General features: G+C 47.5%; 2 protein-coding genes and 1 long non-coding RNA gene across 4 annotated transcripts in view; 2 read left to right on the top strand and 1 right to left on the bottom strand.

The window, feature by feature from the left end:
- Nucleotides 1-218: 218 nt before the first annotated feature.
- On the bottom strand, nucleotides 219-1,360 carry LOC132250961 (uncharacterized). The gene is made up of 2 exons (XR_009462740.1): nucleotides 1,303-1,360; nucleotides 219-604 (listed from the first exon to the last, which is right to left on the bottom strand). It is a non-coding gene; the product is annotated as an uncharacterized LOC132250961 (long non-coding RNA).
- An 81-nt stretch (nucleotides 1,361-1,441) lies between these two features.
- HIGD1A (HIG1 hypoxia inducible domain family member 1A) lies at nucleotides 1,442-8,004 on the top strand. Its single transcript, XM_014609068.3, has 4 exons — nucleotides 1,442-1,542; nucleotides 3,383-3,490; nucleotides 5,298-5,432; nucleotides 6,820-8,004. Exons 2-4 carry the CDS (start codon nucleotides 3,388-3,390, stop codon nucleotides 6,867-6,869), a joined length of 288 nt encoding a protein of 95 aa, XP_014464554.1. The 5' UTR covers nucleotides 1,442-1,542; nucleotides 3,383-3,387; the 3' UTR covers nucleotides 6,870-8,004.
- Nucleotides 8,005-8,079: 75 nt separating this feature from the next.
- CCDC13 (coiled-coil domain containing 13) overlaps nucleotides 8,080-15,645 on the top strand; it is a 35,023-nt gene continuing 27,457 nt past the window's right edge. For both annotated transcript variants that reach the window (XM_059729238.1, XM_019497421.2), the window contains exons 1-2: nucleotides 8,080-8,518; nucleotides 12,427-12,656. In XM_059729238.1, coding sequence (XP_059585221.1) covers nucleotides 12,433-12,656 — 224 coding nt within the window. In that variant the 5' untranslated portion in view covers nucleotides 8,080-8,518; nucleotides 12,427-12,432. The remainder of the gene's footprint in view (nucleotides 8,519-12,426; nucleotides 12,657-15,645) is intronic.

The following is a 15,645-nucleotide window of genomic DNA, read 5'->3' as shown; positions in this document are numbered from 1 at the left end:
CCCCATGGTCAAGGGGCCACCATGGTTAAGAGGGTGTTAAAGGAAAAAAATCCCAAATAAATCACATGATGTAACACAGGGCAACACATTTCTTGCAACTAAGGAGTTCTCTGTTTTTGTTGGTGATTTCCTAAAACTTGGAAGGAAACAAAATGTTGCAAGTACTTAAGATGTCAGGGATGTACATACAGCAGGAAATGAAAAGCTGAGTTAATGTCTGCAATTAAAACAGATGCAGCTGTATTGAAAAAATACTTGTAACGGGTTAACAACCTTGGATGGATATCTGGCTGGGTGTTATGATCCCAGCACTGGTTCCTGCCCGGGGCAGGGGATCGGACTTGATCATCTGTTCAGGTCTCTTTGGACCCTAGAAACTATGAAACAACCACCCACGCAGTAGTAGTGAGACAGTCACAGAGGAGACATCAGATGAAAACCGCATAGATGATCCAGTTCCACTTCTGAGAATCGTATTTGCAATCGACCGTGGGAGACGACAGGCCATCCTGTCTGCCGAGAAAGCTGTGGCTCAAGTGTAGCCGTGTCACAAGCAGCATCAGAGCGTGCAGCAGCGAGGACTCGCAGTGTCACCTCCCGAGTCCTGGAGTATTTGGAGAACAATGTTTTGTATTTGTTACTGTTATTTCTTAATTCAGTGTTTCATCCAATGTTTTGGGTTTTTTTTTGTCCCTTAGCTATAGGATTATTTTTAGTCGCATCATTTATTATTTGAATAAAATTGAAATTAATTGAATTGTGTCATTTATGTTTTTAATCAATTATTTAAAAAAAACAAATGACTTTTGAGAGGACAGCTTCATTTCTGAAACTTTCACTAATACTACTACATACTTGAACTCAAAGAAAGGGCACCCAAACACCCCCAGTGCACCATTTTCCTTCACAAGAGGGTATAACCAGGGTTTTCCCCAGTTTCTCTCTCAGTTGCAGGGTCGGGGAGGCTGATTTCACTCCCAGACTGAATAGCTAGGGACGCCCTTTTGTGTCTAGCCCCTTTGGGAATCCGAATCAAGTCAGCAGTCAGGAGAGGGGCTGCTTTCCTCTAGCTCTGGTGGAAGCGGAAATTTAGACCAGGGCTCTGCAAGGGACGATCCCGGGCAGGGCTGAACCCAAACACGGCAACCACGTGTCCGCCCGGCGGCGCCGCATCACGCTGACTCAGCACTTCCCACCCCTTACCCAGCAAAGGCACCGCGCGACGTCACAAAAGAACCCACCCCACCCCCCCACACTATGACCATATAAGGAGCTGCGGGGGACGGAACGTTCTGTACGCACGCAGGAGCGGATGGAACGTTCCCTTTCACCCCCTCGCACGTGATTGGCTGGAAGCGGATGCGCCCCCAGCGTTCGGCAGGCGGCCGCGCGGCACGCCGGGAGGTGTAGTGCGGAGTGGGCGGTGCGGAGGCTCAGCCCCGCACCTCCGGCCAATAAGAGAGGAGGGGGCGGAGCGAGCGGGGCAGAAGCCGGCCGGTGTTGGGTCACGTCTGTGTGCGCTGCTTGGGTCGTGTCTGAACCGTGAGTGCGGGCAGGGGGCTCTGGTCCAGCCCGGGGGGGACACGTGGCTGGGGGCTGTGCAGTAGACCCCAGCCAGCTGTGACCTTGGCAGCGCCCTGGGTGCCTTCAAGGTCATGGGCATGGAGGATATCCGGTGGGCACCTCCCTGCTCAGTAAAGGGGCTGAGGCTGCTTGTCCCCCGTCCCCATCCTGTTGCTGCTGCCCAGGCTCTGCCCGAGCCCCGGGGGGTCCGTCTGGGTGCAGGGCCGCAAGCCTGCCGCCCATAGGAGCGATGTCGGGTAGCCCCTGGCTCCCCAAATGTCTGCAGCCAGATCGGCTGTGTCCGTCCCCCCCTCTCCCCGTGTGTGTGCGTGTGCGTGATGGGGGGCGATCTGCAGCCCCAGTCTGGGGCAAATGTTGAATATCGGCCTCTGGGTCCAGGGATGACCCACGCGGTCTGCTAGCACTCGGGTCTCGGTTGGTTTTTGCACGCAGGAAACGGCAGTAGGCCTGTATCACACATGGGATCAACTGGCTTTTCTTGTTTTTTTTGCATTGCGAGATAAGTAGGCCAGTGCTTAACGCTGTATGGAAACACCGTTGCTACCCTGCGCCGTAGCCTGCCTTGGTTCAGGAGAGCGAGTGTCACGCCGCCAGAGCGCTGATCTGCTCCGTGAAGCGCGGGCTGTATGTACCGCTTTGTGCCACCCCGGCCCCACTAGACATGCCCGACCTGCTGACTCTCCCCGATCAGCTGACCGAAAGGACGGGGATAATTGCCGAGCTGAACCGTCTTGAGCAGGGGGGGGGTGAGCTCAGCTTCCCGTGAACGAGGTGGGAGTGAAACCGGTGAGCCGTGTTTCGCCTGTCTGGGTAATCCCTCGTGTGAGCCACGCTCTTCCCTTTCGGAGCAGCTGATGTTGTTCAGACGAAATCCAGAGCTCTTCTAATTTGCAGATGAAATGGCACAGAGCAAGCAAAGGTCGCTGGTGTCGTGAGAGTGGATTTGATCTGTAGAAGCAGATGTGTCCCACGGGACCTCCGAGCCAACCCCCTGAGGGCTCAATACGAGTATTCAGTCCAGGAGCGATCTTCTGCTTCAATGAGACTCTCAGCAAGGGTCTGAATCGATGTAGTAGAAATCCCAAAAGCAGAGTATGCTAGAGAGAGTTTTAGCTGCTTGTCAGAGATGTGGCCAGCCTGTTGTAGTAGCTTATCTGTCCTCTACCCGCCTCCACTCTAACTCCTTCATAAGAATATTTTTCTTCTAATATCCCAGGCAAGCACAGCCCCATGAAACAAATCTGACTAAAGCAGCACACAAGTACTGGGGAGTGGGGGTGGCTGTCCTGTCTATGTGAACATGCACACGCATGTGCATGTCTCACAGTCTTTTTCCCCCTCCCATTTCTGACCTAAGTTTTCATTGGTGTGAAGCATCCAATTCCAACTGTGGTGACCATAGAAGTGCTGGGAGTAGGTATCATTTCTACATCAAGATGTCTAGAGATCATTAGCTAACTACTTTCTGTGTTATCTCACTTAATAGGCAATATGTCTATGCAAGTGTTCTCCTTAAGGTCTTAGTCTTGTGCTTGTAGACTTAACTCAATTAGCGTGGGAGTGTGTCCACGTAGTGAAGTACCTGGTGTATCAGTCAGTCCACACTGGCTCATCAGGTCAAGTTTGGGTTTTCCAGCTCTAATATTTGGCTTGTAGTTGAAATATAGTGAAGAGTAACATGCTTTAGATACCTACTGGATGGTTCAAGGTTATATTTTAGAGATTCTTTCAAACGAACTAACAAAAATATTGGGGAAATGCCGGCTTCTCATGCAAAGATTGTTCTTCCTCTCCTCAGTCACCATGACGTCCAGCCAGGAATCTATTCTCTCTACCTATGAGACTGATGACGGTCCCGCATCCAAGCTGATCAGAAAGTCCAAGGAGGCTCCGTTTGTCCCAGTTGGTAAGTCTCATCTGTCAGTCCGGTCTTCTGCAATAAAACAACCTGGGGAAAGTACAGAGTTGCACAAGTGTGCTGCTAATGAAGGGCGGTGAATGCAGTAAACTTAGTCACTGCAGACAGGAAAGTACTTTGAAATGATACTTCCTCATGAGACCTAGTCCTGTAGTAAGTGTACACTTCCTGCCTTACTTACAAAGGGGTGTGCTTGACTTTATTTAACAGCTCTTTTAAATACCCTAGCAGGAACAGGACTCTTTGCTTTTTTTTAACTTCCATTTGGAAGACTTGGCTTGCATGGATACACCCCTTACTTCCCATTTTGGGTAGTGGATTGCATATAGTCTGAGAAATGTATTTTCCCACAAGCTTAAAAGTCTGGCAGCCACTTCAGAGTCCCTTCTCCTCTTTTCTCCTCAAGCATAAAAAGAAGATTTTACAATAAAAGGGGAGCAGAAAAAGCTAAAATAGTCTGGTCTAAATGTTTTTGGGGAGTAGTTTAGTATTCATGGCCATTAATCCCTGGTTTATCTGCCAAAGAAAAGGTTTGGAGTAGAATTGTAACACAGCAGACACACTTTGCTTATTGTAGACACTTCTCCAGTTAGGAATTGCACTGAAAAAGCCAGCATTGCTTTGCACAGACACCAAGTAGGCATCACACTAACATTATGGCTGGTGGCCTAGACGTGAAATACTGTATTCATCCCCAGTCCTAGTTGCCATGACCACAGGATTGTGCTCTGGGCTGCTGGAACATGCTGACAGTATAACAGAACTTCTGTACTTGTGCACATTTTTGCAAGTGGTTTGAAACAACAGGTTTGCAGACTCTGAAGTCCAAACAACTTGGATTTTCCCCATAATTTTAACACCTGTCTATGGGTAATTTGACCCCAAATAAGACACCACTATTTCTCATCAAGCAGAAACTGTAAACCCATGCATTATTCCTCTACAGCCGTGGTCCCCAATCTGTGGTATGTGTACCACCAGTGGTGCACAGACAACCTATTAACCTAGTATGTGTTAACAGATTTATTATAATTACTTTATATGACAAAGTTCCTGATGGCACTCAAGGCTGTTTGGTTTTAAATTGGTGGTGCACAGTCTGTCAGAATTTGGGAACCACTGGTTTAGAGGAGTGTCTGTAGAAGAGTTCACATGAAGTGTACCTTCCTTGAAGGTGGCTTCTGTCAAACTCTATCCTCCAAAGCAGAGAAGAAACGCATGATTTATGTCACGTGCCCATGTTCCATTGCATTAAGGTCAAACTCGACACACACACCAAAAATAGCAGCTAGAGGTTGTGGGCATGTGCACTGCGAAACTTAGCACCGCTCTTGGGACATGAATGTAATCGGGACCTCACAGTCAAATTTGAACCAGAGCTGCAGTGGTTTTTGTCTGAGAAGGAGGCTGGGAGGTTGCACTTGTCAGGAACTGCCACAGATATCAAAGCAGCCCTGATATCTTGAGGTTTCTAATTTCAGTGTCGACTTAGAGGGAGTGTCGTTGCACCAGCATAATATATCTCTTTCTCTCTAAACTCGGTTCTCCTATAAGAGAATGCCAAAATTAGGATGTGATCCTGTCTGGACTGACTTGTGGATTAAGTTAAACATATCACTGTAGTAAAAATGAATAGTGCCCAGGTACTTGCACTCTCTAATTACTGTTCTTAATGTTCATAGGGCTAAACACTGCTTTTATAGGGGATTTTTTTTTTTGTGCTCAGGTCAGTTGCTGATCTCTCTAAATGTTATGAGATGAAGAACCTAAAGTCTTGTTTGTTCTCTGTTTACAGGATTAGCAGGCTTGACTGCAATAGTAGCCTATGGATTGTACAAACTGAAACACAGAGGAGACACGAAGATGTCTGTTCACCTGATTCATATGCGTGTGGGAGCCCAGGGCTTTGTTGTAGGAGCCCTGACATGTGGTATGTCTGAAATGGAAAGCTGTTCTTGAGTATTGGTTAATTCTGAATAATGGCAAATTTTTTCTTGACGGGGGCTAATGCAATCATTTTGCAAAGTTTTTCACAAAGGTATTTTATATAAACCAGTGCAACTGGATATGGTTAACTTTGCAAGGGCTTCCTATGGCATCTACTGGGACTAAGCTTACAAGCTGGTTGCTTTGCTGAATATAATGACGTTAGAGGAAGCCTGGTATCTCGGTAGCCTAGTCTGAGGATAGCTTTTGATCTTGTGTACGTATGCTCCAGCACCTTATACTACATCGCCACTACAGTTTTTATTAAACACCATGGTGTTTTGAGAGGTGCTAAGAACTCATGGCTTACTAAGAACAGGACAAACGTCAAGTATCTTATGGGTTTTCTCTTGGGTTCTCCAAACTTCTGGTATCTCCAGAGTTGGAAAGTAAACTTCAGGTTCAGAATTGTCAAATATGGGATAAGGACAATAATCACTGAAACAAATATGAAGGGTTGAGAGCAGAAGCATTTTTATATATGGGGTTTTTGCGGTCACTTATCATTAGGCAGAAGATGTTAACCAGCTCCTGAGCACTTAATACAAGTTAACTTACTACAACTTTAATATTGTACTGTTGGGGTTAAAAACACACAAAAAAGACAAAGCTTGAATAGTTAAGACTGTATGATCTTCCTTACATGTGCATAAATATTCCTGTCAAATGCTTCCAGGAAGCGCACACATCAACTGCTGAAACTTCCTTAGACTGACGAAGGGTTTTTGAACCCGAAACCTTGCTTAAAAATTGTTCTCCAACTATTTTAAGTTGGTCTAATAAAAGATATCAGATTCACCCAAAGAACCTTGTCTGTCCATTTCCCGAGGCGTTCAGTGCAGAAAGTCTGTGTTAAGATTGCAGCCCTGCGGGTCTCGCTGTCTTGTATTCAGTAGCTCCCATGTGAGGGAGGGGACCAACTTTTAAAATGCTACAGCTAACTGAAACCTAGCATTTCATGACGTAATCTAGCCTGTTCCCAGACAACATTACATTATGCATATTGAGCGCTAGCTACTGTTGGCGGCTGCTGCTGCTTGTTAGGGTCTTTTTGGAGTGTAGCCCTCCAATTTCAGGATACAACTGGAACAAAAAAAACTTGACTTTGCCCTATACTAGGTACACCGGGGGGGGGTGGAGGGAGTGGGGCGAAGTGAGGGCAGCCATGAAGAGAGAGCAGATCTTCATTTTAACAAGTGTGTATGTTCTCCTTATCAGGAGCAACCAAAAGATTAACTTTTTCTAGGAACTGTGGTTGGTTACACACAGTGAAATTTTAATAAAAGTATATGAAAGGTCTTTAATATTGCTTGTATTTTTTTTTTTTTCAGGTGTGCTATATTCCATGTACAAAGAGTACTGGGGGAAACCCAAGGAATAGAAAGAAGATGCCTGGTATCCGTGCGCTGGTGGTGACTTACGTACTACAGAGATACGCCTCACATTGAGGTGTCCTCCTTTTTAGGTGAAGAAAAACAGAGCCAAATGAGGGTTGTGGTTCTACAATACTGTGCATAGCTCGTGCATGGTACCGGCCTTGCAGTCTGAATCGCAGTGCAGGCAGGTGGTGTGTTACCGCCATCTGGCTCTTTGGGATTCATTTGTTACCATGCACCAGCTATTAGTGGATATTGTAGAGCTTAATCCCTTTCCATCTCCCTCCTCCATGCACACCTCCTCTGCTCCCCTTGCCCCCTAACACACACCTGCACATACTAAGTTGGCAACTTCTGGAGTCTCTTGTCCAGCAAGACAAGGCTTGAATCAACTTGGAGACTGAGTTACCTGCTTGCATGCAGAGTGACCTGCAGTTTCTGGCTAAGGCACTAAGGGGACAGCAAAATGGAAAACTATTTCTCCTGCTGTCTGCTCCTTCTGTCTCTTAGGCAAAAGCACTTCAGTCTCTGGAAGCTGTCATTCTGGCACTCTTCTCTTGCATATTTTAAAGTCATTTAATCTTGGGTATTTTTTTTTTTTTTTAGTTTTTATTTAAAGTCAGAAGTGAGCATTTTGTAGCAGACACCTCTATTTAAACACAGTATTTATTCAGTCTTGACAAACCGAACCACAGAAACCCTATTTGGATAGGCTGCGGATTGCATATTTTGGGGGTGGAGGACTACAGTTTTTACAGCCATGCTCCGGGCACGTGATGTAGCACTGCACACGTCTCTTCTGGAACCTACATCTGTACTTTTGGAGCAATGCATTTTTGGGGGGGGGATTAAACCACACAGCTTGACTCCTTGAGTGTTTAGTTTGGCTTTTAACATCAGCTCCTAGAGGGCTTAGACCTTGCTTCTCCGTCGCCCTTGAGATGTGAAGTGCTTCCTCCAAAATCCATTATTTTCTTTTCTTTTTTTTTTTTTTTTATATTAAAACCTGGTGCCTTCACGGGTAGGGAAGGCACCAGTGTAACGAATGGGTAGACGCCCTCCCTTTCTAACTCGCATCCATTCCACGGGGGCAGTCGGTTGTCTAATGGTATCTGTCGTAATAAAGTGTGTGCCTCCCCACGCGTGAGCCTTGTTCTGTGGGACGCGGCGGGGCTTGCACGGGACTGGGGGGTTGCTGGCAACAGAAAGACCTTCCCTTTTGCTGAAGAGGAAGGTGAAGGTGAGGGTGGTGGGTAGGGCGAGCAAAGCAGCATCTCGGGAAGCATTGCCTTCCAGCTGGGGCTGGTCCTGCTGGGAGCAAGGGGGGTGCACTGGATATTTTTTCCCCCCACACACACACACAATTTTCTAGCATGCAGAAAAGGGGCTCTGCCCTTTCCCACCCCCACAATGTGGGTGGGGGGGCATTTATCCCATCCCCCTCCTGCTCCTGTCTTCCCCTGCACTAGCTGCAACAGCCCTCCTTCCCTCTGGCCCCTCCCCTCTCCCTTCCAGCAGCTGTCGTAAACCCCGCGCCTTGCTTTCCGGCCAGCCCCGCGCGCAGGGCCCGGAAGCCGTCGCCGTGGGGATGGTTGCCGCGGCAACCGCGTCCTGCTCCAGGCTGGGAGGGGCGGGGCGTGCGGCGCGGAGCCGGGTGAGTGCGGGGGTGCACCTTGCAGACTGACTGCAGCACCGGGGGCGGGGGGGGGGGGGGGGAGGGGTGGCTGCAGGGGATCCCAGCCCTAAAATGAGTATAGAGATTTGTGCAAAAAAAATAATAATAATTAAATAATACAATAATTAATAAGATAAGCATATAATGAAAGCATAACAAAGGAATTATTCTTTCATAAGGATAATGAAAGCATAACACAAGGAATTAAATGAAAAGAAAAAGCAAGCTGGGCTTGTATTAAATTACATTAAATTAAACAATAAGAATAAGGAAATTAAAAGAATTTAAAAAAAAGAAAAGGAAAAGCAAGGTGGGCTTGCATTAAATTACTTTAAATTAAATAATAAGAATAAGGAAAGAAAAAGTTTAAAAAGAAAAGAAAAAGCAAGGTGGGCTTGCATTAAATTACATTAAACAAGAATAAGGAAAGAAAAAATTTAAAAAAAGAAAAGAAAAAGCAAGCTGGGCTTGCATTAAATTACATTAAATTAAATAAGAATAAGGAAAGAAAAAGAATTAGAAAAGAAAACGCCGATAAATGCAAGGTTCTCCACCTTGGGGAAAAAAAACCCGCAGCATCCTTATAGGCTCGGCAGTGCTATGTTGGTTAGCACTATGGAAGAAAGAGACTTGGGGGTCATCATTGACCACAAGATGAACATGAGCCTGCAATGCGATGCTGCGGCTAGTAAAGCGACCAAAACGCTGGCTTGCATCCATAGATGCTTCTCAAGCAAATCCCGGGACGTCATTCTCCCCCTGTACTCGGCCTTAGTGAGGCCGCAGCTGGAGTACTGCGTCCGGTTTTGGGCTCCACAATTCAAAAAGGATATGGAGAAGCTTGAGAGAGTCCAGAGAAGAGCCACGCGCATGATCGGAGGTCAGGGAAGCAGACCCTACGATGACAGGCTGAGAGCCCTGGGGCTCTTTAGCCTGGAAAAGCGCAGGCTCAGGGGTGATCTGATGGCCACCTACAAGTTTATCAGGGGTGACCACCAGTATCTGGGGGAACGTTTGTTCACCAGAGCGCCCCAAGGGATGACGAGGTCGAATGGTCACAAACTACTACAAGATCGTTTCAGGCTGGACATAAGGAAAAATTTCTTTACTGTCCGAGCCCCCAAGGTCTGGAACAGCCTGCCGCCGGAGGTTGTTCAAGCGCCTTCATTGAACACCTTCAAGATGAAACTGGATGCTCATCTTGCTGGGATCCTATGACCCCAGCTGACGTCCTGCCCTTTGGGCGGGGGGCTGGACTCGATGATCTTCCGAGGTCCCTTCCAGCCCTAATGTCTATGAAATCTATGAAATCTATGAAAAGAAAAAGCAAGCTGGGCTTGCATTAAATTACATTAAACAAGAATAAGGAAAGAAAAACAATTAAAAAAAGAAGAAAAAGCAAGCTGGGCTTGCATTCAATTAAATTAAACAATAAGAATAATGAACAAAAAAGATTAAAAGAAAAAACAAGCCGGGCTTGCATTAAATTACATTAAATTAAATAATAAGAATAATGAAAGAAAAAGAAAAAGCAAGCTGGACTTGCACCGAATTAAAGTGAAGAAGAAGGAAAGAAGAATAAAAAGAAAAAGACAAGCCTTGCATTAAATTAAATACTAAGAATAATAAAAGAATCAGGATAAAAAGAAAAGAAGAAGCAAGCCAGGCTCACGCGGTGCTCGGGAGCGCAGAGCAGGTGGCCGGGGACGTGGCAAAACCATCTCTTGCCCGAGCGGCGCGAGGGGTCCCGCGTGCCGTGACCACGCGTCGGCACCGACTCGGGCGGTCGAGTCTGCTGGAGCGTAGGAAATGCCTTGCGTCTCGTGCGCCGGCGTCCCCCAGCGTCAAGCTGGCAGCGGGCTTGGGGGGGGCTTTACTTAAAGTTTGTCAAACAAGTGTTAGTTCAAGCACCCCCGCCACCATTGCGAGGTGCGGGGTCGCAGATACACGAGACGCTGCGGCACTTTAATTAGAACGGCTCTCAGAGCTGCTCTAATTAAAATGCTCCCCGCTCCAGGCAAAAATGCCATATTTGTTTAGATTTAGATTAGATATTAGGAAAGGTGAGGTTAGATATGTGAAAACACTTCCTCCCTAGGAGGGTAGGGTTCAAATCCATCACCCGCTGCCTCCAGGTTGACGAGGTTTGGGAGGCGCAGAAATCAAGAGATCAGATGACAGAAGAGAGGGCAGGGCAGGAGGGGTGTTAGCATCAGCCCCCGTGTGCAATTCCCAAGCCAGACCCAGAGATTTCCCATAAGGATCCACAGTGTCGAACTATCTTGCCGTGCCAGGGTCTTTCCTGGGAATTTGTACAGGAAAGACTCGCTCTAAGCAGTCGAGTGCAAGCCCCCAGCCGGCATCTTGAGCCCCCGCAGGTGAAATCTTCTCAGGGAGTCATGCATCGATGAGGACGTCGCTCTGCAGATGGAGCGATCTGTGCCCATTGATTTGGACGGGAGTTTGAATGTGGTGACCGGACGTGAGACCAGGGAGGAGCCAGCGCTACATTTTAAAATTGCAATCGAAAGGAAAATAAAAAGGGAATGATACTGAGAGGTTCCTGGTCCTCCAGATCCCTTTGCCACAATTGGGGTCAGGATGGGATTTATATACCCCATGGTATGGACTGCGGGGTTTTGCCCTCCTCTGTAGTGGGTAGCCTGGTCCTCTTCCTCTCCAGCACATTTAACAACCCTTGCGGCAGCAGGACGTCGACCACTGTTGTCCCCCTGCTTTACCTGTAGCAAGGTAGGGTGCTATCCCTAGTGTCATTTTAGTAATAGGTTAAACAAGGATGTGTATGGGATGGTTTGGATAGGGATGTTCCCACCTCAGGCAGGAATGGGACTAGACGTGACCTCCGGGTCCTTGCCAGCCTTATTTTTCTATGTTTCTACAGTGCTGTGGTCTGAGAGAAATATACGTGTGTTAATTACTCTTTTGAGACCACGACTTTGGACGTTAATATTATGGATAATTTATATCGGGCCACTTGTGTTCCAAGCACTTTACAGACTGTTAGGATTATGCTGCCCCTGCCAGAAGAGTTGGCATCCCGGAGGAAGGGTGTTTGTGCCCAAAAACTTGCCATTAAAGAAAATGTTTTTCCAAAAATCTTGTTGGTCTAATAAAAGATGCCACCTCTACCACGAGCCCTGGTTGCATCCCAGAGGGATGTCCAGCAAAGGGAGGATGATGGAAAGAAGCCAAAACCAAAGCCAAGAACATAGCAAGATCTCAAAAGGGACCGGGCATTTATATGGGAGGCAAGAATATCTAGAGTTATAGCAATTCTGGATTTTGGAAGAGATTAAATGACATGCCTGAGGTCTCCAGGGTCCCTAGTAATTAGGCAATCATGGAGGGATGGTTATTCCACATTGCCCAATTTGAGTTTCTTGTGTCTCCACTCTGAAGCCTCAGATGATAAGTCTCTGCTGGCGACAGGATACTGGAGCAGCTAAACTCAGAGTTTGCTGCCATATGGCAGCTCCTCTGCTTTTAATAGCAGCCAAAATATAGTACGCTTTTGTTAGTACCCTCATTCGGGTTGTTTGGATTTTCTCTTTAAATGATTTAGTGACAGCACCTAAGGTGTCCCAGTGGTTTACAGCGTCCTCGGGACGTGATTTAGTTATTATTTTTCTTAAACTTGAGGCCTCTTACTAGTGGCAAAGACACATTTGTAGGCCCTTTTGGTGAGAAAAAAACACATTTGAAGGAAGCAAGTTTGGATGAATAGGAGAGCATCGGGGAAAAGGTGGCGCATACCAAATTGCAGAAGTGAAAGAAGGGCATATTGAGGTCTTTGGAGGAGGGTAATTTTGAACATGCTGCCACTCTATAACCCTGAGCAATTTTTCTCCCCCTTGTTTTGCTTTTAGTAACCAATGGAGTCGGATAAAGGAGTGAATGAACATTTAAAGCTCCAGTTTAAGGCTCTCCAGGAGCTGCAGCAGAAGAGGCTGCAAAATCTGATGGAGAAAAAGAAGGAAAAGAAGCACGGTCAGAAGGGGAACAAGAACAGCCCACAGGAGACATTTGGAGTCCAGGATGATCTAGATCTGTTTAAGGTAGATGGACTGAAGATATCACATGAAGACAACAGCAAAAGGTAAATGGTTCAACCCAGAAAAGTAGCCTTACAAAACTCCCGCTGACTTTAACATACCCACTTGTAGCTGCCCCACACAATGACAGTCCCAGTTTTTTGCCTCTTGGCTACATTGAAATAAACCAGTTATCTTCAGGATTTATTAAGTGACACATAACTGGAATCTGTTTAACTGTGCAGTATTGGCATCAGCAATGGTGAAAAGGAACAACAGTCAAAAGGCTTGTAATTAAAAGTCTTGAAGTGTTTGGGAGCTGGTTGAAAATAAGGGGAAGAAGCTTTGAAAATAAGGGGAGAGCAGTCCTGAAACTCAGTCGCTCTGCTTATTTTTAAGGCAGTTCATAGCAACTCTCTAGACACAATCCTCTAAGTCCAGGGTTACTGAACCTTGATGTCTGCAATGATGTTGGGTCTAAAACCACTGATCATCAAACAGCTATAGCCAGGTGTAAATGAACCTGTCTTGAAATGGATTAATTGCTTCCAGTCACCAGTGAGGTCCCTCAAGGCTCTGTCCTAGGGCCTATACTATTTAACATCTTCATCAATGATGTGGATATTGGTGTCAGAAGCAGACTGGCCAAGTTTGCCGATGACACCACACTCTGGGGCAAAGCATCCACACCTGAGGACAGGAGGGCGATCCACGCAGATCTTGACAGGCTCAGGAAAAGGGCGGATGAGAACCTGATGGTGTTCAACACCGAAAAACGCAAGGTTCTCCACCTTGGGAGGAAAAACCCTCAGCATCCTTATAGTCTCGGCAGTGCTACACTGCTTAGCACTACAGATGAAAGGGACTTGGGGGTCATAGTTTCATAGTTTCATAGTAGCTAGGGTCAGGAGGGACCTGAACAGATCATCTAGCCTGACCCCCTGCCACCGGCAGGAATGAATGCTGGGTTCACAAGACCCCAGACAGGTGATCGTCCAACCTCCTCTTGAATTTGTCCAAGGTAGGGGCGAGGACCACTTCCTTGGGAAGTTGGTTCCAGATTCTGGCCACCCGAACTGTAAAATATTGCCTTCTGATCTCCAACCTAAACCTATTCTCCATCAGCTTATGACCATTGTTCCTCGTCACCCCAGGTGGTGCTGGGGAGAAAAGGGCTCTGCCTGTTTGCTGTTGATCCCCCCCCTGATGAGTTTGTAGGAAGCCACCAAGTCCCCCCCTCAGCCTCCTCTTGCTGAGGCAGAACAGGTTCAGGTCCCTCAGTCTCTCCTCGTAGGGCCTGTCCTGCTGCCCTCTCACCAAGCGGGTGGCCTCCTCTGACCCCTCTCCAGGCTGGCCACATCCCTCTTGAAGTGCGGTGCCCAGTACTGGACGCAGTACTCCAACTGCGGCCTGACCAAAGTCGCACAGAGGGGGAGGATCACCTCTCTGGACCAGCTTGAGACGCACCTGTGGATGCATGACAAGGTGTGGCTGGCCTTGCTGGCTGCGGTCTGGCATTGGCGGCTCATGTTCATCTTGGAGTCAGTAATGACTCTGAGATCCCTTTCTGCCTCTGTGCTTTCAAGAAGGGAACTCCCCAGCCTGTATGTGTGCTGTGGAGTCCTTCTCCCAAGGTGCAGCACCCTGCATTTGTCCACATTGAACCCCATCCTATTCTCGTCTGCCCACTTTTGTAGTCTGTCTGAATCTAGTTGCAGCCTCTCTCTCCCTTCAAGTGTGTCCACCTCGCCCCACATCTTAGTGTCATCAGCAAACGTGGACAGCGTGCTTTCCACCCCGTCGTCCAAGTCGCTGATGAAGATGTTAAACAGTGCGGGCCCGAGGACCGAGCCCTGGGGGACCCCACTGCTCACATCTCACCAGGTTGAGTACAACCCATCCACCACTACTCTCTGGGTGCACCCCATCAGCCAATTTTTTACCCATCCAACTGTGCAGGCATCAATGCTGCAGTCACTTAATTTATTGATGAGGATGGGGTGAGAGACGGTGTCAAAGACCTTCTTAAAGTCTAGAAAGACTACGTCCACGGCGACACCATCATCCAAGGATTTAGTTACTTGGTCGTAAAAGGCAATCAGGTTGGTCTGGCAGGACCTGCCTTTGGTGAACCCATGCTGATTGCTCCTGAGCATGATCTCCCCTTGTGGTCATCCTTGACCACAAGATGAACATCAGCCTGCAGTGCAATGCTGCAGCTAGTAAAGCAACCAAAAGGCTGGCTTGCATCCATAGATGCTTCTCAAGCAAATCCCGGGACGTCATTCTCCCCCTGTACTCGGCCTTGGTGAGGCCGCAGCTGGAGTACTGCGTCCAGTTTTGGGCTCCACAATTCAAAAAGGATGTGGAGAAGCTTGAGAGGGTGCAGAGGAGAACCACGTGCATGATCAGAGGTCAGGAAAACAGACCTTACAATAAGAGGCTGAGAGCCATGGGACTCTTCAGCCTGGAAATGCACAGGCTCAGGGGCAATCTGGTGACCACCCATAAGTGTATCAGGGGTGCATCAGGATCTGGGGGAATGTCTGTTCACCAGAGCACCTCAAGGGATGACAAGATCGAATGGTCACAAACTCCACCGTGACCGATTCAGACTGGACATAAGAAAGAACGTCTTTACTGTCCGAGCCCCCAAGGTTTGGAGTAGACTGCCGCTGGAGGCAGTTCAAGCACCCACTTTGAACACCTTCAAGAGACATTTGGATGCTTACCTTGCTGGGATCCTATGACCCCAGCTGACTTCCTGCCTCTGGGGCAGGGGGCTGATCCTCCGGGGTCTCTTCCAGCCCAAATGTCTATAAAATCTATGAAACTCTGACACTATTAGAAGCACCAAAATGATGGGCACTGGTCGGTGTTGATGCTACTAATACCACAACAGTGACTGCAGTGTACTTAAACTCTGCTTACATTAAGTGTATGTGGGTGCATCTACATGAGAGGTTTGCTGCACGGTAGACTAATTACCTGCACAGTAAATGTCACGCATTGACATGTGCATCCGTATTAAGATGGAGTAAATTAATTTAATCT

This window comes from Alligator mississippiensis, chromosome 5, assembly GCF_030867095.1.
Source record: "Alligator mississippiensis isolate rAllMis1 chromosome 5, rAllMis1, whole genome shotgun sequence".
NCBI lineage: Eukaryota > Metazoa > Chordata > Crocodylia > Alligatoridae > Alligator > Alligator mississippiensis.
This window is presented reverse-complemented; position numbering and strand designations above follow the sequence as displayed.